Source organism: Dermacentor silvarum, chromosome 11 (genome assembly GCF_013339745.2).
Source record: "Dermacentor silvarum isolate Dsil-2018 chromosome 11, BIME_Dsil_1.4, whole genome shotgun sequence".
Classification (NCBI taxonomy): domain Eukaryota; kingdom Metazoa; phylum Arthropoda; class Arachnida; order Ixodida; family Ixodidae; genus Dermacentor; species Dermacentor silvarum.
In genome coordinates this window covers 59,333,050-59,359,628 of record NC_051164.1, presented here as the reverse complement: position 1 = coordinate 59,359,628, position 26,579 = coordinate 59,333,050, and the positions used below count along the sequence as shown (strand labels likewise).

At 43.1% G+C, this 26,579-nt stretch overlaps 1 protein-coding gene across 1 annotated transcript; it reads right to left on the bottom strand.

The window, feature by feature from the left end:
- Positions 1–8,977: 8,977 nt before the first annotated feature.
- On the bottom strand, positions 8,978–16,466 carry LOC119432609 (asparagine synthetase domain-containing protein 1-like). Its single transcript, XM_037699770.2, has 6 exons — positions 16,438–16,466; positions 16,264–16,347; positions 14,289–14,379; positions 12,635–12,814; positions 10,778–10,827; positions 8,978–9,123 (listed from the first exon to the last, which is right to left on the bottom strand). Coding segments are annotated over exons 1-6 (420 nt in total). The 5' UTR covers positions 16,452–16,466; the 3' UTR covers positions 8,978–9,122.
- Positions 16,467–26,579: the final 10,113 nt, after the last annotated feature.

Sequence of the window (26,579 nt, the reverse complement as noted above, 5' to 3'; positions counted from 1 at the left end):
GTAGCGTTAACTGTTGGCGAAGAAATGCGCCATTTTTTGGTATTTTCTTGATACCGAAGTGCACTTTTCTATATAATGCTCTCCGCAGGGCTTTCTTCCTTTCGTGCCCTCAATACTGGGTTTGCTTATTGTAACTGCCTCTTGGCGAAGGAATCAACTACTAATCGGTATTTTGCTGCTGCCAAATTACTCTTTCCCTAAAATGCGCTCAGTGGCATCTTTTCACAAAATGGTAACGCTACAATCCGCAAACACCGCATTCAGGACCCGAATATAAGAAAGGCACTGCTGAACGGATTATGTAGGAAAGAGCAATTAAATTAGTTGCAAGAACACACCAATAAATAGTTTATTAATGCGAAAGCATCATATGGCTCATGAGACAAATTCCGGCATTGTTGTGACCACCGATGTTCCGAAAAGTATTCGAACCCACGACCATTGGTGGGAGTCGAATCCACGACCTTTGGTGGTAATTAAGGCAAAGTTACTTAAAGCACAGTAATAAGATTGAGTTAATTAACGCACTCGAACCCACGCCCTTTGGTGGGAGATTGTCCATTTGAGTATGAAGAACCGTGGGACTGATCGAGGAAGCATCTGTGTGCGTCAAGATATATATATATATATATATATATATATATATATATATATATATATATATATATATATATATATATTATTGACAAGTCCGTGCTGAGGTCAAGAATTAAGGAAGGCGCGGGGTCATAATCACAGAAACGCTGGAAATTAAAACGAGTAAATGACATTAATTGCGTCAGAACAATCGTGTGTCATAAATGTGTGTCAATGCAAGCTATGGCTTTTAAACCAAGTACGTAATAATTAAGGAAGCCACGTATGCATAAAACGAGGCATATAATTAAATGTAACCTAGGTATCCTGATCTGATTTGAATACAATAGCGTTATGACTTCTGTAAGTTATCATCATTGAAGGCTTCACAACTGCACCTTAATCCATATTGCTCTAATTTGTACTAACCTTAATCCACCTAAATCCACTTTAAGCTGCCTTAATCAGCTTGCTCTAATTTATACCAACCTTATTAAACCTTAATTTAATCTACATTAGTCCACCTGATTCCAATTTACTGTAGTTTGTAACAACCTTTATCAAGTTCAATCCACCTTGCTCCATACTATAGCAGCCTTAATTCACGTTAATCCTCTTTAAGCTTAAGTCCTCAAATTAGGCTTACCTTAACTCCAGTATCCTTAATTATTCATCATTATGTTTAATTAGTTGCTTAACTTGGTCTAATTATTTACATGTTGCCACAGCTGTAGTGGCCTACTTACTTCCTACACAAAGAGTATGATATAGTTCCTTGTTGTGGCAACTGTAGTGATCAGCTTTCTTTGTGCACCGACTGCATGGTATACTTACTTGTTGCGGCAGCTGTAGCGGTAAGGTTTCGTTCTGCACAGACTGTATGATATGGCCGACTGATGGTATACTTACTTGTTGCGGCATCCGTAGTGATAAGCTTCCCTGCTGCATCGACTGTATGGTATTCTTACTGGTTTGCAGCAGCTGTAGCGATAAGCTTTCGTCCTGCACCGACTGTATGGTATGGTATACTTAAGTGTTGCGGCAACTTTAGTGGTCTACGTACTCTCACACTAACTGTGTGATATAGTTACTAGTTGTGGCAACTGCCTGCTTTCTTTCTGCGTGGTATAATTACTTGTTGTGGCAACTGTACTGTCTGCCTTCTTTTTGAACTGACTGTTGCGGCAACCTTAGACGTTATATACGTTTTCCTAAGTAAAACCAAATGAAATCTTTTATTCTGCTATGTAACAAAGGCTTTGTTTTTTTTATTATTATTGAAACATGGTAGCGCTTCTTGTTGCGACGACTGTAGTGGCCTACTTTCTTTCTATGCCGACTGTAACTTATCAAGAAAGTGCCAATAAATGGTTTATTTCTTAGCTAACAGAGAATGCTACAATCAAATTATCCCCGTAAGCAGGACCCCGAGCGAAAATAGTCACTTCTGACGTACTATTTAGGAAAATGCACCACAGTAGCAAGAAAATAACAACAAATAGTTTATTTCTTTGCCAACAGGTAACGTTAGAATCAGCAAACACTGTAGGACAGGCGCTACTGAGCCTATTTTTAGGAAAGTAGAATTTAGGAGCAAAAAAATGCCAGTAAATAGTGTATTTCTTCACCAACAGATCACGCCACAATCAGCAAATCCCATATTGAGGGCCCGATCGAAAAAGAGTGCCGTCCAAAATGATACGATCTGTAGCACCTTTTTTCCGATCGGGCCCAAAATACGGAATCTCCGATTGTAGCGCCACCTGATGGTTAAGAAATACACTATTTATTGGTATTTTATTTCTACCAGATTGCACTTTCCTAAAAAATGTGCTCAGTAGCGCCAATCGCAAAGGGTTCGCTGATTGTAGCGTTTCCTGTTGGCAAAGAAAGAAACTACTTTTTCGCATTTTCTTGCTACTAAATCGTACTTTCGCGAACAATGCGCTAAGTCGCTCCTATTCTCGGTGGGGCCCTAAATATGGGTTGGCTGATTGTAGCGTTAACTGTTGGCGAAGAAATGCGCCATTTTTTGGTATTTTCTTGATACCGAAGTGCACTTTTCTATATAATGCTCTCCGCAGGGCTTTCTTCCTTTCGTGCCCTCAATACTGGGTTTGCTTATTGTAACTGCCTCTTGGCGAAGGAATCAACTACTAATCGGTATTTTGCTGCTGCCAAATTACTCTTTCCCTAAAATGCGCTCAGTGGCATCTTTTCACAAAATGGTAACGCTACAATCCGCAAACACCGCATTCAGGACCCGAATATAAGAAAGGCACTGCTGAACGGATTATGTAGGAAAGAGCAATTAAATTAGTTGCAAGAACACACCAATAAATAGTTTATTAATGCGAAAGCATCATATGGCTCATGAGACAAATTCCGGCATTGTTGTGACCACCGATGGTCCGAAAAGTATTGGAACCCACGACCATTGGTGGGAGTCGAATCCACGACCTTTGGTGGTAATTAAGGCAAAGTTACTTAAAGCACAGTTAATTAAGATTGAGTTAATTAACGCACTCGAACCCACGCCCTTTGGTGGGAGATTGTCCATTTGAGTATGAAGAACCGTGGGACTGATCGAGGAAGCATCTGTGTGCGTCAAGATATATATATATATATATATATATATATATATTTTATTGACAAGTCCGTGCTGAGGTCAAGAATTAAGGAAGGCGCGGGGTCATAATCACAGAAACGCTGGAAATTAAAACGAGTAAATGACATTAATTGCGTCAGAACAATCGTGTGTCATAAATGTGTGTCAATGCAAGCTATGGCTTTTAAACCAAGTACGTAATAATTAAGGAAGCCACGTATGCATAAAACGAGGCATATAATTAAATGTAACCTAGGTATCCTGATCTGATTTGAATACAATAGCGTTATGACTTCTGTAAGTTATCATCATTGAAGGCTTCACAACTGCACCTTAATCCATATTGCTCTAATTTGTACTAACCTTAATCCACCTAAATCCACTTTAAGCTGCCTTAATCAGCTTGCTCTAATTTATACCAACCTTATTAAACCTTAATTTAATCTACATTAGTCCACCTGATTCCAATTTACTGTAGTTTGTAACAACCTTTATCAAGTTCAATCCACCTTGCTCCATACTATAGCAGCCTTAATTCACGTTAATCCTCTTTAAGCTTAAGTCCTCAAATTAGGCTTACCTGAACTCCAGTATCCTTAATTATTCATCATTATGTTTAATTAGTTGCTTAACTTGGTCTAATTATTTACATGTTGCCACAGCTGTAGTGGCCTACTTATTTCCTACACAAAGAGTATGATATAGTTCCTTGTTGTGGCAACTGTAGTGATCAGCTTTCTTTGTGCACCGACTGCATGGTATACTTACTTGTTGCGGCAGCTGTAGCGGTAAGGTTTCGTTCTGCACAGACTGTATGATATGGCCGACTGATGGTATACTTACTTGTTGCGGCATCCGTAGTGATAAGCTTCCCTGCTGCATCGACTGTATGGTATTCTTACTGGTTTGCAGCAGCTGTAGCGATAAGCTTTCGTCCTGCACCGACTGTATGGTATGGTAAACTTAAGTGTTGAGGCAACTTTAGTGGTCTACGTACTCTCACACTAACTGTGTGATATAGTTACTAGTTGTGGCAACTGCCTGCTTTCTTTCTGCGTGGTATAATTACTTGTTGTGGCAACTGTACTGTCTGCCTTCTTTTTGAACTGACTGTTGCGGCAACCTTAGACGTTATATACGTTTTCCTAAGTAAAACCAAATGAAATCTTTTATTCTGCTATGTAACAAAGGCTTTGTTTTTTTTATTATTATTGAAACATGGTAGCGCTTCTTGTTGCGACGACTGTAGTGGCCTACTTTCTTTCTATGCCGACTGTAACTTATCAAGAAAGTGCCAATAAATGGTTTATTTCTTAGCTAACAGAGAATGCTACAATCAAATTATCCCCGTAAGCAGGACCCCGAGCGAAAATAGTCACTTCTGACGTACTATTTAGGAAAATGCACCACAGTAGCAAGAAAATAACAACAAATAGTTTATTTCTTTGCCAACAGGTAACGTTAGAATCAGCAAACACTGTAGGACAGGCGCTACTGAGCCTATTTTTAGGAAAGTAGAATTTAGGAGCAAAAAAATGCCAGTAAATAGTGTATTTCTTCACCAACAGATCACGCCACAATCAGCAAATCCCATATTGAGGGCCCGATCGAAAAAGAGTGCCGTCCAAAATGATACGATCTGTAGCACCTTTTTTCCGATCGGGCCCAAAATACGGAATCTCCGATTGTAGCGCCACCTGATAGTTAAGAAATACACTATTTATTGGTATTTTATTTCTACCAGATTGCACTTTCCTAAAAAATGTGCTCAGTAGCGCCAATCGCAAAGGGTTCGCTGATTGTAGCGTTTCCTGTTGGCAAAGAAAGAAACTACTTTTTCGCATTTTCTTGCTACTAAATCGTACTTTCGCGAACAATGCGCTAAGTCGCTCCTATTCTCGGTGGGGCCCTGAATATGGGTTTGCTGATTGTAGCGTTAACTGTTGGCGAAGAAATAAACTATTGGTATTTTCTTGCTTTTAAATTGGACTAAATAATTTAGTGCCTGTTAGAAAGCATTATGTGTCCCATGAGGCAGCAAAGGCGGTGTTGTCCTCGAGTGGTACCAAAAATCAGTGTGACATCTTCAGCGTCTTGTACGACATGATTTGTAATACCCACGCGAGTGTTAACACACTCGCGTGTTAACTAATTAATAACAACATTAATTAGTTGTGATTATGGGTAATTAATGTTCTAAAATTAAGAGCAAGGTAGATGAAAGTGGGTTAAGGTTGGTACAACTTACAGTAAGATGGAAGAATGTGGATTGATGTTAGGAGCAAAAAAAAAAAAAAAAAACCCGGAGCGCACGGCATGGGGGGGGGGGGGGGGGGGGTGAGCAAGCGAAGCGGTAAAAACACAAAGGAAAAAAAAAAGAAAACAGCCGCTGGGCGAGAAGGCGCTGCGCGGCTGCTGTTCCTGTTGCCATAGCGACGTAAACAACCGTGCGCGCCGGCTTTTTGACTAAAGTGTTTGCCCGCCTGCAAGGCTGATGGGGGCCTTGGCGCTAGCGTCGACTGAGCATCTGCTTTAAATCAGCCAATGGCAGCCATATGGAGATCTTGGAAGCCATCTGCGGCGGGGGCAGAGTCCGCCCTTTCTGTATTTTCGCGGCTGTTGATGCGAGCGCTGACAGGAAGCTAAATTAGCGAGCGAATTCAGCTGCGTGCCAGCGCTCGCTTCAACAGCCGCGGAAACACAGGGAGGGCGGACACTGGCCCCGCCGCAGATGGCGTCCAAGATCTCCGCATGGCTGCCATTGGCTGATTTAAAGCAGATGCTCAGTCGACGCTAGCGCCAAGGCCCCGCCCCCTTCAGGGAGACACTTTTAGTCAAAATGGCGGCGCGCATGGTTGTTTACGTCGCCAATGCAACAGGAACAGCCGTGCAGCGCCTTCTCGTCCTAGTGGTTCTTTTCCTTTGTTTTTTTATTATGCCGAGCCGCTTCGCTTGCTCCCCCCCCCCTGTGCCGCGCGCTCCGGACTTTTTTTTTGCCTGTGCGCAGCAGTTTTTTTTTTTTTGCGCGCTCTACGCTGTGCATTGTTTGTGTATTCGCGCGTTCTTTACGTGTTTTTGCATGCACTGCACTGCGTACATTACTGCGATCATGCCAGCATGTGCCAGAACACGAAAAAAAAAAAATTCCACTTACAACACCAGATATTTTACCTTGTTTTATTGACTTCGTTTCTGCAAACCAAGATTTTGATATAATGTGGTTTGATACACGCACAGAAAATGAACAGAAGGATGCATGACATGTTCATGACTACTAAACAACACAAAAGTTCACAAAGGTTTAAAATAAAAGTGGGCAGCCAAAAAAATTAAAATACAACACAATAAAATGTGATCGCCGTTTCATGTACACGCACAAAAAAAGTTTTTATACAATGCCCTGATGACCAAAGCGGAGGAGAGCTTCTGATATATGCCCTCAGATATTGCACAACACTGGACGACGTGTATGAGAGTCATGAAAACTAAACAAAGCAAAAATTCACTAATAATGGCAAAAACAGTGAAGATGCGCAAAATGCCTAAAAAATAGAATAATAAAGCAACTATCCTTTTATTGACAGCCATACAAAAAGAAAACTGAAATTAGGTATATACTTGCTCAGATCGATATTATGCAAAAGTGTATGAAATGCGTGACACGTTCACTACTACTAAACAAAATGAAAAAGCAGACCTGGCAGAATAAAAATACCATCGTACTAAAAACGGAAAAGTATTACTTTGCACTTGGCCACAACTTCAGTACTGGTGGCAAGGGGGAGCAGGAGGTAGACACTTTTTGCATCAGCCCATAGAAAACATTCGCAGAAAAGCCTGTTCCTCAAAGGTCTGGTGAAACAAGCCAGCAACAACACAATTTTTCCATCACCGCTAATGCAATGCCTAGCATTCATACGTGCAATAAATACGAACTGCAAAAATCTGCTCACAGGACACTTGCAATGCTCCAGCTATACATAATAAACCGTCTCATGCCTACACACGAAGACTGTTTGCGCGGTTTTCCCATCAGTAAGTACAGAGATAACAGGCAAACATGAAGAGTAATCTTTCAGCCGTTAGCATGTTTATACAACGTTGACCACCACGAAGTGAGATAAGACAGGAACGCCGACTCTGCTCGTCTGGAAGAGACTTTCTGAAACGCCGGCTCTAGCTTCACAGCGTGTTCGCCAGATGGCGCTACGGATTAGGAAAAACTAGAGTTACTCTATGTAACTGGCTCCCACAGGGAGCCATGTATAGTAACTCTAACATAAGTAGAAGGGAAGGAGAAAGCACTCGCGAAAGCGTGAAGAGGAGCGGAGGGAGAGAGCAAAGGCATGAGCTGGACCCCCGGCGTCCGCGTTACACGGTTTGTCCCGAGCGAATGCATTCCGCGGCGGCAGAGTCGGCGCTCCTGTTTATCTTACTGCGTGACGTTGACACACAGAAAAGGCACTGAGGGCAGAATGAAAGCTGGATGAGTTAGTGAAGTTGCGCAATGATACTTGGTACATAAAAACACAGGTCAGGTGACAATGAGGAGGAAGTTCTATTTGTCAGCTTTGTCTACTGGTAAGAGCAAACTGTATCACAATCAAGGCGAAATGCCTCAAGCGGCCAGTCTCGCGGCAATTTTGCATGTATTCCCGGGCTTCTTTCACGCCCGGAAAAACACTTTTATGTAGCACGTCCTGAGCAACAGAAAGCTGTATCGGAAGTTTCTCATGGTGCTCTACAATTTTCTCATTGACACTTTTCACATAATTATAATGTTTGTGAACTTAATTACGACTAATTATCTAATTAGGTGGAATGCAAGAAATAGTCCGAGTATCTCCAAGCGACGGCAAACAACGTTACCTTCATTCTGTCCAGCTACGTGGCATTTGCATATTTTTAAACTTTGGCCCACGTTAACTGAAACACCCTGTAGGTGTTCCATGATTCTAGTACACTCTACCCAGGCCGTGCCTGCGCCAGCCCACGCGGGTGCGGTGGCGGTGCGAAAGATTAATGTATTTACTTCTTCCCTCCCTGCGGCATGCCATGCAGCCCGGGCTGGCAGCTGGGAGTGGCCTCCTAGGTCACATAGGCAAAGGTGCAATCTCGGGGTCCACGAGCCGCCCGAGCCAAGCCGGCGCAGCGAACTTGGCATCCCTCCCCGATCTCACTGTGGTGCGCTGTGTTGTGTGCCACTTGCTGCTCGACCGCCACGAGCCAAGTGGAAAGTGGAAGCTTGGAAAGACGATCACAATGGAACAGAAGGCAACTATCTAAAGGCTGTCGCGTAAGGTGCGAGGAAATGGCGCATTGCACATGTATAAGATTCTTTTGTTGTTTCATTCAAATTTCATCGCATGCGTGGCCATGTAGCGGTTCCGCAGGCCGCAAAGCCCTCTTATTTCGGTGTTTACAATGGTGTACCCCATTGAGCACATATTGCAGTAAATGCCAATAATGCATATAAGAAAGTAACGAATATAACGAAGTGATTTTGGCTCCCCCTTCAATTTCGTTATAACGAGGTTCGAGTGCACATACACAAGTGAAGTCAGCCCGTGCTTGTGCTGACAACCAAAGAACAAGCATTTCTTTTTAGCAACGTTAAAATGACAGCTGAGCTTAAATCGCAACATTTGTATAGCTAACCTATAGAGTGGCTTTGCCACTGTATTGATGCTGTGTGCTTCGATGTTTTAAATTCCTCCCAACTACACTCACACTCGCGAAATAAACTCCCATGAAGTCTTGACAAATGAAGCTGACAGAACAGACAACAACAAAGCAAGTCACTATGACAATCATATTTATAATTTACAGTAGCGGATACTCCTCAACATCGGTCAATGCTGAAGACCCAGGTCTGCCAGATATCGCAGTGGGTGCCCGCCTTGAACTCCAGATGTTAGTTGCAGTCTCCAGTAGGTGCTCTGCACAAAGGCAAGACAAAAGCAGTTCGATATCAATTGAAGATCTTATTTAAAGGGAAGCTGCTACCCTTGGTTCATTGCACTAGACAAAGTGCCACGACTGATCCTTATCAGTACACTCGACACTTTGTATAACGAACGTGGAACTGACACATCATTAGCCAAGTGAATCTAAAATTTGGTTGACATTGCTTTATTTCAGCGAGTATTCTGCTACTCCAACAAAACTGAAAATGCAAGATCTGAGACAATACTGGTTACACCGAGGCCAATTTTTGTTTGCTCGTAGCTCAAAATATGTAATCTGGCAGCAGAAATGTTAATTCTGGTAGCAAAAATGTCATAAGAGCAAGTTGAAACAGCACATTCTAGATATGCATGCTTTTTCTGGCCAGCGGCTTGGCTTCGCTTGCCCACAGCCAGCAAGCCAACGTGCCAGTTTCATGTGCTCACACTGATTGCATGGCCGTGTATTCATGATGGTGACAAGCTCATTTTTACTTCAGTGTAGTTCATTTGCCATGTGTCAGCAGAACAAGCCATCAACAACCATCAAAATCAACAAGAAATCCTTTGCTGGCCCATCAGGCATCACATTTGCATTTCTTTCACATAAAAAACTGATAGCAATTTTTTTTTTTTGCAGATATCAATTAATGTAGGATATAACAAAGGTATTTTCGTGTCAAATGTGACTTCATCATAGTGAGGTTCGACTGTATTGCTGTAAAGTCTACAGAAGAGCTGAAATGAAGTGCTAATGCGTGTGAGAATTTTGTGGGAGATATGTAGCAACAATAGTGACAAGAACAAAAATTATTTGTCCCATATCTGAAAGCAGATGTGTACATAAGGAGCCTTTCATTGCATGATTATCTTAGTTTGATGGTTATTACAGCCATCCCATCCTTTTCCTGCATGCTAAGAACTTCCTCCCAATTTTGTCATCACTACTCTTAACTATTACATTAACTTACATGTAAATTTACTAATTAGAAGACTAATTATTGAAATTTAGTAAATTATTAAACTTGCTGGCAATTATTGCACAGTTTCTCGTGTCGACTGCTGCTGCCAACGTTCCCGAAAAAAGAATCTTAGATCCCATACTTTGGTTGTCACTGGAACAATTGGCACATGTATTGAACAGAACAGCAAAGACACAAAGAGGCATTATCCCCCATTTAATAAAACAATTGCTATTGATCTCTTTTAACACCTGCCAAATGTATGACCATGTTTCAATACTGTTATCTCAAGAAATAAAAAAAGGAATTTTTTTAGACAGAATGGTTGAAAAAACAAAAAGGTGCATAAAATTTGTTAAAATCCAACTAGAGCAAAAGCTGGCTACGTTTGGCACAAAGAAAGGAAGTATCTTTTTCAGCAATATCATGAGGCAAAAGGTCAACATACTGATACCAACACTGACACCAGCAAAATGAAGCCATCAAAATGGCTTGGCTGCAAGCCAAGGTTCTGATCACGAAGGTTGTGTTAGCAAAAATTATAAGTTTATTGCGAATCCCCTATTGTTTAATGATCTGAGACAGTCGCTACAAAAACACGGGGCATGCATTGAGCTCGAACCTCCAGTATTTCTTGTGTACCACAAAAATTGCAGCAGCCAAAAAGAAATTGGAAAAATGCATACCATGCTTTCCAGTAAGCTCGCTCGCTGTCAGGAACAGATCCTAAATCGATCTCAATGGGTTCAAAGAGAAAGACAAAACGGTACTTACAAGATGGACAGGGGTGCTCACTTCTATTCCCATTACCTCGGCGTGTACACATTTGGGATAACTTTTACTAAATTGGTATGTACAGCTTACAATGGCAAACACAAAAGCCAACGCTGCAGCAACAAAGTACTAGCTTAAGAAAATGTGCTTAGAGTACACTTCTTTATTGCTACTGCTAGCACTTTACAATTGTTATTAGTGTTGGAGGAAGACCTAGACAAACTCAGTGTGGGTACTCAAAGCAACAACAGAGGTTGTGTGAGGTAGCTAGTTTCGTGGTGTGGCGTGCTGTGATAGCTAAGAGAGCCCATAACAGCCAGCACTGTGAAATGACACCAGATCTTTGTTGCCATGGCTGGCTACAATAGCCCCCCGCGCCCCCCCTTCGACAGCAGTGTTACCCCTCGACAGAAGTAGTCACCGTGCTTTATGATGATCCCCGGCAATTCTTGAGAAGCACAGTGTCTTCTTCAGCCGTAGGGTGGTGCTGTGCTCAACTCGGCAGAGTGGAGAGAGAACTTCGAGTCTGGGATTGTTTGAGAACACGGGGGCTAGCCTCATATTCTCAGATGATCCTCGACTCGGAGCTCTTCCTCCACGCCACCGTGCTGAGCACAGCACCACCTTTCGGCCGAAGAAGACACTGCGCTTCTCAAGAATTGCAATGAACTGCCAATGAATTGCAGTGAACACTTCCGTCAAGAGGCGGGGCTGAAATTTGCTTTCTGGAGTCCAAAAATACAGAACACTAAAGCACATTTTGACAATTGTCAAGGAAATATTGTGACTGTCACTATCATGCAAAGAACATTGAAACAGCAATCCTTTCAATACGTAAACAGTTTTCATCGAAGTCAATTGGTTCCTAATTAGCACTTCACTAATATTGCTTGAGGCTATAATGGAAAAAGAAACAATATACAAATTATTACGTAGTCATTATTACAAATAAATTATTACAATTATTACAAATAAATTATTGAAAGCAGATTTTTTTTTCGTTTTGTTTACATTTCACAAATTATTCTGCCATATGGTTTGTTAAGACCTTCGCTGACAACCGTGAAGACGCTACCGAGAAGCGAGAGCCGAGGGGGGCCCCTAACGACACCGTCCGAGTAAGTTAATTGTGAATACAACCGTGCCCCGTGTCACCGACCCGACAGTGGCCACTGCACTCTCTCTACGGCACTGCACGTGCTTGGCTCACGCCCTTTTACTGTGTTTCTTTACTTCTCTCTTTCCACTTTCCTTTCCCCACTCTAGTCATTTACTACTGCAAATAAACCAGTCTTGAAACGGATCCCAAAGAGTGAACTTCTTCCTTCGTGGCTCCTGCGCGCACGGCCGACGCCGTCCAGCTAAGTTAACGCGCAGCAAAAGTTAGCAGTCGTTCAGAGGTGACAGTGAATAGATTTAGTCCATCGGCGCGAGTATTCATCACATGGTTACCAAGTTCCATGGATTGTAAAATGGGTAATAAAGATGAGATAAAAAAGTGCTTCCAAGCTCTCATTTCTTGCTCTTTAGGGTATCTAACCATGCCTTAGACATAATTTTTGTAATAGGCACCAATTTTTACTCCTACTGTGACCTTAAAAACAGAGCTTAATATAAATTATCTTGGGAAGTAATCGACATACGCCAAAACTAATTACATATCCAAAATCAATGCAAAAGGAAACTCAACAGGAGTGTAAAGTTTCATTAGTATTGGTATGAAACAGAAAATAAAAATAAAATAAAATGCCAGTGACCCATAAGCTTACGTCCATGAGTTTCTTGCAGATGTCTCCACCTTTGGCCCGGTCTTCTTCGGCATGCACAACACGTGAGCCAAACTGCATGGCCCGTTTCGGTCGACTGGCAGCCTCGCTGAGGCCTAGGCTTGCGGCTAGTGTGCGCAGCAGCATTTTGTCTCCGATCCCTCTGGGCAGGTGGGGGTTCACCTGCACACATCAACGCACAATCGGCTCAGCCATAGAACTTTTCAAGAACTGTTATTGTAAACTCTGGTGCTATATTCCATTTCATACTTGGCACGCAATGCAACAAAGGCTAGAGATTCGTGACCGCGAAATATAGTGCGTCGTATACAAAAGAAAGATGCAGGTACGTGTCATACTATTCGATGTAATATGTCTCGTACTTTTGTGTCGCAAAATAAAATGTATTCATTACGTGGATGGCGTCTGAGATCTGAATCTATTAACCAGTAAACTAGTGGAGTGGCGTGTTTCTGTGGCCATGGCACATCTCATGCGCTTGCAAATGAAACATAGATCACCACACACTGGGAGCATAAAGGTACACGAATAATACCATATTTGACGTAAATTTGCGTCCACTCATTGTAGTTGTAAAATATGAAGTCGTTATTTCATAGAGATCGTTGCATATCAAAAAACAATTGCACTCTGAAATGCGTGAAGTGAAGCATCTATGACTGTACTACTTGCGTAGCTTCCATAACACTGCCTCCTATGCATGAAATATGCTGCCTACTCCTCTGCAAGCATGGCAGTTCAGCAGGCATTGGAATGATGGGTAGTACATGGATTTGCCTAAACTTCGTCCTTCTGGCATCAAACGCTTCACGACTTTTCAATATAGATCCTTTTCAACAGTCTTGCTATACGTGCAACAATTTGCATTGATTAAGCATGTGCGTGGAGACTTATTGTTCGTGCATTTATGAAAATATGGCTCAGCAGAACTTGTTCTTCAGCTAGTCGGTTACTTCTTAAAGCTGTAACCGTAGCAAAATATGATTGCTTAGAAATACAGAAAGACTAAATGGAACAAGTAAAGGCACAAGAATGTCTGAAACCACAAGCACAAGGATTAGACAAATGTAGTGGCTGTGGCATTGTGCTGCCGAGCACAAGGTCACGAGTTCGATTGCGTTCAGACAGGAATGGAACGCAAAAATGCACGTGTACTAATGCTAGATTTATTGATCGCATCACACCGCTAAATTATTGATCGCATCACACCGCCTAATCCTTTGCCATTTTCGACTGTGTTCCCCTCCCCTTCACACCCATTCTGTTTCTCTAACAGACCACTAGTAATTGGTTCTATGATGACCATGGATGATCATTGAAGACGCATGATGATCTGCTCTATGAAGACGGGCGGCCATTTGCATGGCCTGCCCAACACCATTTCACCCTCTTACTGTCAGCTATAATATCGGCTACCCCCGTTTGCTCTTAATCCACATCACTGTCTTCACGTCTTTTATGCCTATCATTCTTCATTTCACCAGTCATTGCACTGCTATCCTTATAGCTTCTCCACAAGCCATTTGGGTATCCACCAAGTTTCAGATCCATATGTTAGCACCAGTAGAATGCAGTGATTGTATACTTTTCTTTTCAAGGATAGTGGTAAGCTGCCAATTGTGATGGGCCTACTCACTTTCATCCAAATTGGTACCCGGTTCAGAAAATTGACAACATCTCTATCCAGGAATGGAAACCTGGCTTCCCGCCCATGGTCGGACACTATGCTGCAAAAAATAGCACCCCAAATGCTTGAATAGGTACATAACTCAATGCACAACTTGAAACAACAACAACATAAGAACAAAAACAAAAGAGTGCACAGATTCTAAATAAATAAATGTTGCTATCATTATAAAGGTACATATAAATGTGCATTACAAGCTTCACAGTGATTGGTGAACTTGATTTGCCAAGGCTCCAGAATCATCTCAATTTCATGCAAATTTGTTGACAAGTTCAAGTTTTTAAGGTATACTACTTTCAATAGCGATAACTTCAAGGCTTTGCATTTTTATGACTTGGAATAAGAGGTACGAATAACAGGTATTACAGGCTGCCTTAGTTGAGAGATCTGCCAAATGGTTGTACCGTTTAACAAGAAGTATGCCTATTTTCGCATGTTTACTCACGATCAAAAGTTAAAGTTAAGCACAAAGTGGGATTCAGATTATATTCAAATTGTGACTCTACATGCGACCTAATGGCGATGGGTGGTGCACTGCTGTGAAGCCACACCACAAGGTGAGACAATGCCATGGGGCGACACCTGGCAGTGTATTGCTTTAGGGTTCTTTTCCTTCGATTCCATTAATCTGTTATCACTCGTCGCAGTGGGCAGTCAATATTGGTGACAACAAAGACCCGGGGCCACTTGCATGAAGTACTTTATCCACGGGTAAAGTTACTGAGCAGTAAAAAGGCACTCCAGGTCCCTAACTTGACGTTGCGCTGCGTCCAGCAGCACCCGAGGCAAGCGCACGTCAGGCATGCTTGTCCTTGTCTCGTTCTCGCCCTTGTGTTGTTTTTGTACTGTTCCGGCACGCTCATTTGAATGGAGACAAAACTAAACCGCCTGCCTGTCTCCAGTGAAAAAAATTTCAGAAAAGGGAATGCTTGCCCTGCTACCATGATGCGAGCGAGCCAGTTTGTCAAAAAGGCTGCTGCTGCTTCTCGAGCTGGGTGCATCCATTTGATTGTATCAGCCTGCTATGCGAACACGTCTTTGGAGACCGTACTGATCTATTCGACGTCTTCAGCAACAAAGAGCTTCGATGCTGGTCTCACTTTGAAGGTGACGGCATCATTTTCGCCGTACTTCTATGGGAGGACCTTAAGCCGTGCACATGGCACATAAATGTAGCAGGTTAAAAATTCCTCTCTGTGAAATTATTCCTCCCTGGATAGAGGCAGATGGCTTCATTTTGCCCCCATGCAAATGGGTGAGCCATCCATACAAGGTTGCATTGAGAGCCTGACGCGCATTTGGCCTTGGGAGCTGCTGGACGCAGTGCAGTGTGACCTTAGGAGCATGGAGTACCTACTTACTGCTTGGTAAATTTACCTACGAGTAAAACGCTTTGTGCAAGCACTCTTGATGCCATGCCAGCCAATGAAAAAGAGCTAAAAGAAAGGACTACAAAAGGAATCCTTGCATAATACAGCCCCTGAAGGCAGGAATGGTATACAAAAGTGCTACAAATAAAACTTCATTGTAAGTAAATTGACAGCATCTGAAAGTGGTTATGACTGAGCATACATAATGGTGGAGAAAAACAAAATGTTTTTCTGCACCATTGCTTAGTCCTGAAAAAAGTGCCAAGCTGCGTTTAGAAAGAGTTGAACATCGTCCTATGCAGTTATTTGTGAGGACTACACATATAAAAATATGGCAACATAAAATGGTTTTATGCTCTTTTACAGGCCATGTAAAATGCTAACTAATGTGAGACTTTAGTCATTCACATCGTTGACAGCAAGAAAAAGAAAGTGCCTGTAAGAAGTTTTTGTAATACTTAAGAAGCAAGCATATTTGCTAGCAGGCTGTTTTAAATGCATGAGTTCAGTTGGGCAGCCAAAGTTTTGCAAAGGCAAAAATCGTAGCCTCTCACCGATCATCCCTGCCGAGGTTCCGGTGGGCTATCCTGTTGAGCTCCATGGCAATCTCATCAACAAGACCCTGCCAGCCAAAGTTTCTGCAGCGAGTGGAGCACAGAGAACAACTTATAAACTGGAACAAGTGACAGCACTGATTTTAAGTGACAATGGCACAAACAGGCACCCACTTGTACTTCACCATGTGCCTTGAATAGCCGCCCAGCTGCTCATCTGCACCTATTCCTAGGAACACAACCTGCAGGGAATGAATATAAACACAAAGTTCATTAAGGCTTCAACTGGGTTTGGTTGGCAAGACAGTTGTTCTAATTGACTGCACTGGTTTCCACAAGACAGCTAACACTAAGAAGAACAAGGATAAGGTCAAGGGCAGGCAACTGCTCATTGTCTTCTTTCATGCGGAAACCAGCAACATAAAATCAAAAAGGATGGGTTGCAAAGGTTCACCCCAACATGCTTATAAACTGAATCATCATAATCATCATGCTTCATTAAGTTATCACTTCATATCACTTCCCAAGTGAACTGAAAGCAATGTGGGTGAAACTGTGTGTGTTAAAGATTTTGGTGTAGACTGCTACTGTGCCATCATTGCCAGGCAGCTGCCATCTCAAGAGGAAGCTTTACCTCAGGGACAGCTCCCATTTCCATATTCACATATAGTACATGTCACACGAAAAAATGCTCTCATTACACAACCGCTCAACCAACTTCGGTGAAGTTTTGTTGCACAGAGAAAACTGAATTTTACTGACTGCAGAAAGGTGAGTTTTGATTTAGGAACTCAAACACAGTGAAATCCCGGTAATATGAAATCTCTTAGTTCCAACTGGTCGGCAAAGTCACAGGTCTTTGAATAGGGAAACACTCGAGCAAATTCGAATTCCTAGAACCGCACAACACTTTGAACAAAATTTACCACTCTCATAGACTCCTTTCGAGCCAAAGGCCAAGCTCCAATGCATGGGAAGTCACCGTAGCGATGCATATCGCATAAGTTGAGTCTTATAGCTTCGTGTGATAAGTTAGGCCTCCAGCAATGTTATAGCATAGTGTCATCACGTGCCACGCTTCAGCGAATAAGCAAATTAATGATGCAGCAAAGAATTAGGCCTTTAAGGCATTTAAGGCTTGATTGCCAATAAATGACCAGTGTCAAGTGCTGTGGCGTTATCTGATAAGCACATAATCTATGGGGCACACCAGTGCAATTATCCTTCCCTTTTCATTCCCAGCTCGAGTTAGCCGCACTCACTCAAAGATCCATAATTTCTCAGACAACGCTTTCAAAAATGCATGTCAAGGCCCTAAGCCCCTCAGTGATACGGTGCAGTTACCAATTGATAATCTGTACAGCTTTGAGAAAATTTTAGACACTTTACAGCATGCTGCTCGAGAATTCGGACTCGATTCTGCTGCACCTGCATGATCAAATGCCATTTTGGCCACCAAGTTGAGTGAGTCGAGCAGAAAAGCGATATTTTGATATGTTGCTGGCATTTCCTAGAAACAAAAAATTAGAATCTGCCTAGTCACCAAGTTGATTCATACGTAGCCGACTCCGCTCAAACAATGGCACAAGTTAATGCAAGCTGCTAAGCTGTGAATAAATGCATTTGCGGTTCATCGCACTAGTTCCGTGCATTCAAGTTTGTTCCTTTATGCGTTTATGCAAAGCTTGTCTAGCTCAACAACACAATACTGGTAAACTGCATTGAATGAGCTTAGCTCGACCACAGCAACGTTCTTGTTTTCAAAGCGATTTGGACGAATGGAGCGAATCAATTTAGTTTTTCTTTTACTGCACAGGTGGGCTGTACAGTCTCTGAACTACAAAGCCACAGTTATTGCGCTTTGTGTTTTACTACATACTGTATTTACTCGCATAATGAACGCATCGACCACTTTTACAATCAAAAAGTGTTTTTTTTTTTTCTTCTTTTCCTTGCATTATGGTCGCACCCCGAACTTGCTGCCGTGAAGTAGGAGACACACGGTATGATTTGGCATCTGATGCAGCGTCCAACGCACTGAAGCAGCAGGCGGAACCAAGGCATGCTCCCGTGCTGAAGTGCCGGATTGGACGTCTGCGCATGGCAATATGCCTCAGATCCAGCTGCCGTTCCAGCGTTTTGAACGCCATATCAGACGCTGAACTGTACTATGTGTCTCCTACTTTTGTTACACGCCAGGTGCTGACTAAGAAAAAAATTAGTAGCCCTTCCCCTGTCGAGGAGATGGGGGCAAGCGAAGCTTGTCGCAGTGGCGCTACAGCACGGCAAAATGTCTCAGATCCGGTTGCCGCTCCGGCACGTCGAGTATCGTATCTGACGCCAAATTGTACCATGCATCTCCTACTTTTAACTCACGCCAGGCGCCTGAACCGGTGCTACAGCACGGCCTCGGATCCAGCACGTTGGATGCCGAATTGTACCGCGTCTCCTACTTTTTAGAGGTGGCCGCGGAGAAAGAAATCTCTAAAAAGTTTGCCCCGCATAATGAACGCACTCCCCAACTTTGTGCAAATTTTTCGGGGAAAAAGTGTGTCCATTATGCAAGTAAATAAGGTAGACGGCAGCAGTTTTTCAGTGTTCGAAGGCCGCCTTTATTAGGTATTTGTTTTCTACTACATAGATGGCAGTATTCTGTCAGCGCTAAAAGACCGCATTTTTCACCGCCTTTTGGATGGAAGTTTTGAAACATGGTGGGAGCTCTGTGGCAAAGCTCTGTACACCGTTCCTTGCTTCGTGAAATGTCAGACACTTCGTGGCATGGCTTAGCAGGAGAAGAATGAGTGAAAAGCCTTCTTTGATGCCTAACTTTGCTTTGCAGCATAGTTGAATTTGAAACACTGTATAACATCTTCCTCATTTCCGACTGTATCATTCGTGGCAATGACAAATACATATTCGGTCTTAAGTGGGTAGATCAACTTAAGAATGCGGTTGGCACTGTAACAATACATATACAGTAAAACCTAATTATAAGGAAGTTGTAGGGGGCATCACTTGGTCACATCCGTTACTTCGTTATATCCATTATTACATGTACTGCAATATGAACCTCTGTGGGGATTTCAAGGGAAATTTCGCTTACTTTGTTATATATATTATTTCGTTACATCCCATTTTGTTTTAAAAAGGCTTGACTGTATGTTGCTTAGTGAAGAGGTAAAATTAAGTTTGCACGCGTAAGGTATGAATTAAGTTGGTTGAAAACGCTTTAGAATAATTAAAATGCTTAATCCTTTAAGCCAGTTGTCGACAACAAACTGAATAAGTGCAGTCTGTGCCTTAGGAATTAGAAGTCTTTTGGCTCAAGTGCCGGTCCCGGTTGTCAAGCCTTTGAGACAATGTTTTCCACCGCTGACATGCGGCACCATCTAGGAGTGACAGTGGGAGGATGGCAACCATTGCTTGGGGTCGTGATCGATGAGGTGCTCTCACGTGCAACGTCAACTAAAGCCCCTATATATAAAAAGTAGCGCCATTCTTAGACCTTGCCGCCACCGCACTCACCCCGGCGTTTCCTCCTCGCCGCCTCCTGTCGCCCCAGCGTCCTCCGCTCCCCTATTGGCCAATCCGCGTCACGTGGAAGCAGGCGTTGCGCTTTTGTATATTTTTTCTTTCCAGCACGCTCCGACCGCCATTCTTGGGCCTGTGCGACGAAGGTGCTGTATGCACAAACGGATCAAACGTGTAAGGGACAAGAACTTCGTTGTGATGGCATGCTGCTGCGCCTTAAGTTGCCGCAACTGACAAGGCGAGGGCAAAATGCTTTTTTTGTTTACCATCCGGCGAGCGCAAACGCTTGCTGCACACTTGGTATTTGCGCCATCTCGCATCGTCGCGTTGTTACTTCCAAAACGGCATTGTTATGGCCAGTTACTGACTGACGAAGCAAAATCGCGCCTCAAAAACTACTCCGCAGGACGCGATCGAAGTTTTCCGCGGATTTCCTCTGGTAGCGCATTATCTGTCATCTGCCACGGCAGGCCCGACGTAGGCGGCGTCACTGTCGATATCACGCTTCGATCGCGCTGGCCGCGCCGAGCGCGACAGTGGAATGGAGGAGGAGGGAAGTGGTTGGAGCTACTTTTTATATATAGGGGCTTTAACGCCAACTATTTTCTACGGGTTTTGTGAACAATTTTTTTTATACTGTTAACATCTCAGATATTACGACGAGTATGCAGTGAGCTTGTGAATGCAGTTAATTTTTGCATTACCGTTTTGGCAACTGTATGTAGCGATTTCGTGAACATTTGGCATTTGCGGCACTCAATGACTGACAACATGTCCAAAGGCTTGGAAAGAGCTATGTTTTACGGCAGCGAATGGACATTAGGTCTTTTTACATTAGGCAGGAGCTTCGCACACGCCTTCCCCCAGAGGATATAAGCGACGACAGCTGCCTAGGAGGAAAAGAAGTTGTACAAAGTGGACACCTGTAGTCAATGGCATAGTCAAATTTCTTCGAGGGATGAGGGGCATGCACATGATCGGGGTAAAGGGGTGGGGCATCTGGGGGTGCTTGCGCACAGTTTTATGCCGCTGGTACGAAAAAAATTTGGGGCGGGGTGATGAGGAAGGCACGTGCTTGGTGTGTGCCCCCCCCTTTCTCCTAGTTATGTCTCCTTCCTGTGCCTGCATTAGCACTGACAGCACTGGACCCTGGCCCGCCGTCAACAGCACACACCAACCGTGCAAGCAACCAGGGTGTAAGGGACAGACAGTTTATTGTGTGTGCAAAGTGCACCTCTGTCTGAACAAGAGTGTCAACTGTTTTCAGTATTGTTACCAGCCATAGGTTATCAGCAAAGGCTGTGTCGCTAATTCGTTAACGATGTAGTCATCCTTAACGAAAAATAAACAGGTTAGCTCAGGTTAAACAAAGAATGGCCTCAGACTCATTTCTTTTTCTTGCAATATGTGTGCAACATTTTCTGGCCTATGTGCCAGATGTAGCGAATTAGTGACATACCCCAAAGTTAATAGAAAGTCCTGTCTTTCACAGAAAACATTGGTTGCATTTGATTACGAAGGCTAAATGAAGTTAAAATTTCCCGCAAGAATTTTTTTCTGCTGTGCATTTAACCTATCCAGCGTTAAGGGGTTAAATTCCAACACGGTCTTCAGCAACTTTTTTGACTGCTATTACCATTTTTTGTCAGTTGCAATCGTCAAGTAGCTTCTAAAGGTGCCAACTCCCCCCTCAATGTCTCCGTTGAAGAGGGTGACGATTAAGTAAGAGAGCTGTTGGACAATGACTGTTGTGAGGAAACGTGCTGTTGGCCTCTTTTTAAAGGGGCCCTGAAACACTTCTTGAACATAGTAAAAAAAGCATTGCCGATCTGTTAATGAGGCTCCTGTTAACATGTGGGCCAAATATTATTGCACTGCATGCAGCAGGGAACAGACGCTAGCTCATGCATCCGCAATGTCGACGTTGAAAGCTGATCGAAAGCAGTTGGCCGACCAACGCTATTGGCTGATATTGCGATCGCAAGAACATTCTCAGTAATACGTAATTGCTAATTTGAAGTTAAATAAATAAAAAACATATTTATGTCGGCGATCTCAAAAAGACAGTAAACTCATTTCATCTTTGCACTGCGTGCGGTTTCCTAGATGGCAGTGGCTTGCGTGTTGCGTAGCATAGTCTACCTCAGCCGCCACGGGGTGTCACAACGAGCCCGTTCGCTGCCACGACACTCAATTTTTGGCCAGGGCTTTGCCCTTTCAGCTTCTCCGCTGTGTAGCTTCTAGCACGCTAGCAGAGACGAAGACAGAAAGCCGAGTATAGTAGGATTTTTTAAAACTTTTCCGGCATCAGATTTGTGGGACGACATCTTTAATAGTGAGGCCATTTTATGATTAGTTTGAAAAGAGTTTCAGGGCCCCTTTAAGTTGCAGGGGATGAAGATTTAATGCATTTTCAGACCATACTTCCATCTGTCCGTAGCCACGACAATGGTCAAAATACAGACTGACTAGGTCACAAGCAAGCACATGCACGTGCGTGCAGCAAAGTGTTTACCAGCTTTTCTGGCCGCTTGTGGAATTAAGACTTATTTTCTGGTGAATTCAATATTTCGGACTCTGATTATTTGGACTTTTAGGCAGCCCCACTGGTTCGGAGTTAAAGGTAGGTGATTGTATCGCACAACACTGTGCATATTATTGGGTGCAACATTTAAAGGCGCTAACTTTTGTTCGAACTTTGTTTTATTCAAATAATTTTCTCGTCCCCTTGAAATTAAAATTGATGAGGTTCCACTGTAACAAATATTGGCCATAACAAAGGTATTCTCATATTGGATGCAACTTTATTGAAGCAAGCTTTTACTGCATTGCTGATTTGCATGAAGGCTTCTTACCCTTGCTGGGCTCTCATAGGAAGCACCAGGGTGCGGCGTGGTGCCAGAGACATTTCCCCTACCGCGAGCGGCAAACCAGAGGGCACGCCCGAGGCTGTCGTCCAGGACGGTCTCCAGTGGGTAGATCAACTTGCGAATGTGGTTGGCGCTGTAAGAGAACACCGCACGTGTAGGAGGCTGGCTGCCAACACTGCTTATCCTGGCACTTTGAGGCGAAACTAGGACTAAAGGAATGCAAAGCCAGACAGAGTGTGACAGAACACGATGCTGTAGGTATAGCTCAAAATTTTCAGTTTTCATTTTTTGAGAATTCGGCATACTTTGTTCTTTAGTTTCTATTTGCATCTCAAGTTCTGGCTTCTGTTTGGCGAATGTAATTTTTAACATTATCTTTCAGTTACTTTTTCGGCAAATAAATTTTTGTGTTGAGCTCGTTGTTGTTTTCAGAGAACACAGTCAAACTTCGATATAATGGACACGAATATAGGATATAATGAAGCAAATCTAAAATGTTTCGCGCCAATATCAGCATGTAACAAATACATGCTTATAATGAAAACTCGGTATAACAAAGGTATTCTCTTATTGGATGAGACGTGGAGGTGAGCACCACCTGGGGGTGCTGCAAGAAACCCAGCGGCGTGTGCAAGCTAGACCACAACAGCAGCAGCAGCAGCGCTTGGAAAGTCAGGCTCCTTGGATTGGAATGCATATACGTATCTTGCAGCAGTGTGCCGATTGTCTAGCTCTCTGGTAAATCTGCTTTCACTGACCATTTCCAATTTAAAAAAAAATTGTTTTATTTGAAATGGTCATTGAAAGCAGATTTTTAAATTGGTATACAGTAAATTTTCGTTAACTTAAACTTTGATATCTTGACATACAGTCGAACCCACTTATGACAATATTCAAGTGCCACGAAAATTCCATTGTTATAACCGATAACAGGGTTGCATGAAAACAATCAAAATAGGGGGATGGCAGAGCTGTTGTGAGAAACCTATAATGGCGGGGAGGCCAGTGCCCCTCCCCACCACCTTGGTCCATCCGTCTGCTGATTGTGTTTACTTGTTTAACTGTTCAACTCCGCTTCCTGCACGCTCCGATCCATGCGTAGCAAGTTGTGGCATTCAAGAGTGGCACTGCTATAATGGCTGCAAAGAGGGGTCACGGGTGGCACGTCCCGTGCAAGCTCCACCGAGGCATCGCTTTGGCGGCCCCAAAAGGGGCTCTTTGAAAAATGCTAGAAGGTTGCCACGGCAGCCTCTCAGAGCTTGAGAAATCCAGAAGAAACGCTGGGGCAAGATCGCCACAAGCATCTCGCTACGTATTTCTCACTGGCTTGCCCAAGGAAACCCCACGTCCATCAGCTTTGCTTGCTTCACGCGAAGCTTGCCGACATCTTTCTCCAAGACATCCAGGTGCTCCACGTAGTGCAACAGAAGGTCCCTCGCGAAAAACGACTGAATCAAATGGAGGGTCTTAGCGAGGACAATGTTGAGGCAGCCTGCCCTACCACGTCATCGCCGTCACTATCTGATGCAAGCACGTTCGCGACGATCACCTCATCTGTTTGAAGCACTCAATTTCGATATCTACAACAGTGCGCTTTCTTTTCATCGGCAACGTCGTGCATTGCTGATGATCAGCGGGCGAATCAGCCATCTTCCGTTTCGGTGGTAAGTCAAACGGGGCAGAGAAACCACGTGGCCAGGAACGGCTTAGATGCAACCAACAAAGATGAGCACGAGTGACTTAATCCATTGGCAGAACTGTGCAGGAATGAGGGGCCATAGAATAAAGCACCAACTTGCGATGTCAACGCAGTTGGTATGGTCCATTCGTGTTTCGAAGGTGGCGCGCTGTAGAGCTATGGGCGCAGCCCATTCGTGTTCGGAGGGGTGGAAGGGAAATGGGAGAGAGGCGCGCGAGGCTGGCAATGTGAGGAAGGCTGGAAAACAGCACATGGCAGTGTGAAGAGGCTCGAATTTCTTCTTTTCTTTTCAAGGATGTCGCATTCCATTACCTTTCGGCATGCACACCTAGTAGCCAGACTTCAGTGTGACAACTGATAATCCGGCACGGAGGCATTGTAGTAAGTCGGTTATTTCACCATAGAAAACACATAAAAGTTGGTCACGCAGCAGCTTCTCATTGTTATAACCGATATATTGTTAAAACCGGTATCGTTATAAGTGGGTTCGATTGCATTGGGTAAGTCGAATTTTTTTTCTCAACTCATATAGCATCTGCCTACACAAGGAAAATTAGATGTTGATGCCACGTGAAGAACACTCCCGCATATTTAGCACATACCTTTCAGCCTTCTCCATAATTACAAGTGCAAACAAATGCTATGACACAAAACTGTTCAATTGCAAAACTTTTACCTTGATACAAACATATGTACCCTTAGTTTTCATCAAGAAACATGGAGCAGAAAAAGGAAATCGTTTAAGCTCATCAAGACTGTTCCTCCAGATTGCAACCCATTTATTTGAATAAAAAGGAAGGAGCACATTTAATGGTACTTTATTGGACATTTCTCCTTTTTGCTGTTGGCTTGGACAGTATTTTGAGCTATGTCTAAGCAGAAATTTGCTTCATTAGAACTGATACCATGTCAGATCTTATATTGTTGCTTTTGATTTAGCAGTAGAACACAATAAACTAAAGCACTGTAAATGAAATACCTTCACTATACCTGATAATACTTCCCTATACCTGATAATTCGTTATATATAGGCTTGTTACATCAAGGTTTGCCTGTATCTGGAAGAAAATATTGAGTGTACCTAGTTCTATACTATTTGTCATCTTACTACTACAGTTACCATGGACTTCAGTAAATTCTAGTCATCATAGGTAGAGCATGTGATCACTACAGTCATCAGAGTTTACCTTACAAACATGCAACACGAACCTGGCTCACTAGTTGTACTGGTGAAGCTTCTGAGCTTCTTGGAAGCCCACGCTGCATTTGTGTAGAGGCTGCCTCTGGACCATCCAAGCAGTCTGGAATTGTATTGTATCCATGCATGCTGTGTCTGGTGGCTGTGCAGCTGTTTCATGGAAGCCCTCAAAAAACCCTATACTAGGGCATCTGTCCCCTAGCGCAAGCTTTCTGAGCTCATATCGGCCTTCCTTAGAAAGCAGAGGGGTAGTGTTCACTGTGACGTCAGCTTCTGCGCAAAGAAAAAAAAAAATTTTTAGCACGGCACAAGAAGAGGAAAGAACAGCAAGTCTTTCATGGAGCACAACTTTGAATAAGGAACAGAAGATGTTGCTTGCGATTAAATGGAAACTGTTGAAAAAGTCTGGGCTTTAGCTACTTTCAATTAGTCTGCACTTGAGAACCTAGAGAAGATATGATAGCTGCAGTAACAGATTTCTACACTTCATAAGCAAAATACTACATAGCCCTTTAGTTTCAAAATTATCTCCAATACGCAGGAAAAAAAAAAACGTGGAGTGTGCCTGTGAGTGCGCACGTTTTTGTAATGCAATGTCAGTGACAATTCTCCATGAACGAAATGCTAACTTTAGGTAGCTCACTGTCTTTTGCTTCATTCTTACTATATTACAAGAAGTATTTCCCGAGTGCAGTCTCTTGAATCAAAACAATTACATGGTAATGTAGTTCACAAAGTGTTTACATTGAGCGAGGCAATGAACAAGCGCATTGCAGCATGTTAAATAACTATGGTGTTGCTTCCACACCCCTTGTGTGGTTTTGTAGGCAAGGTTTTTGCCTAACAGGAGTTCAATCAACTGTTCTTTCTTTAAGAGCACAGAATTTGTTTTTGTATGATGGCTACCGCATCAAAGCAACCAGGAGAGAAACATATGCACAGCCTTCAGAGCAACAGCACATTGTCTTGTGATAGCAGAAAGGTCACTAAAGAATTCTGGCAACTGGCACAATTAAAG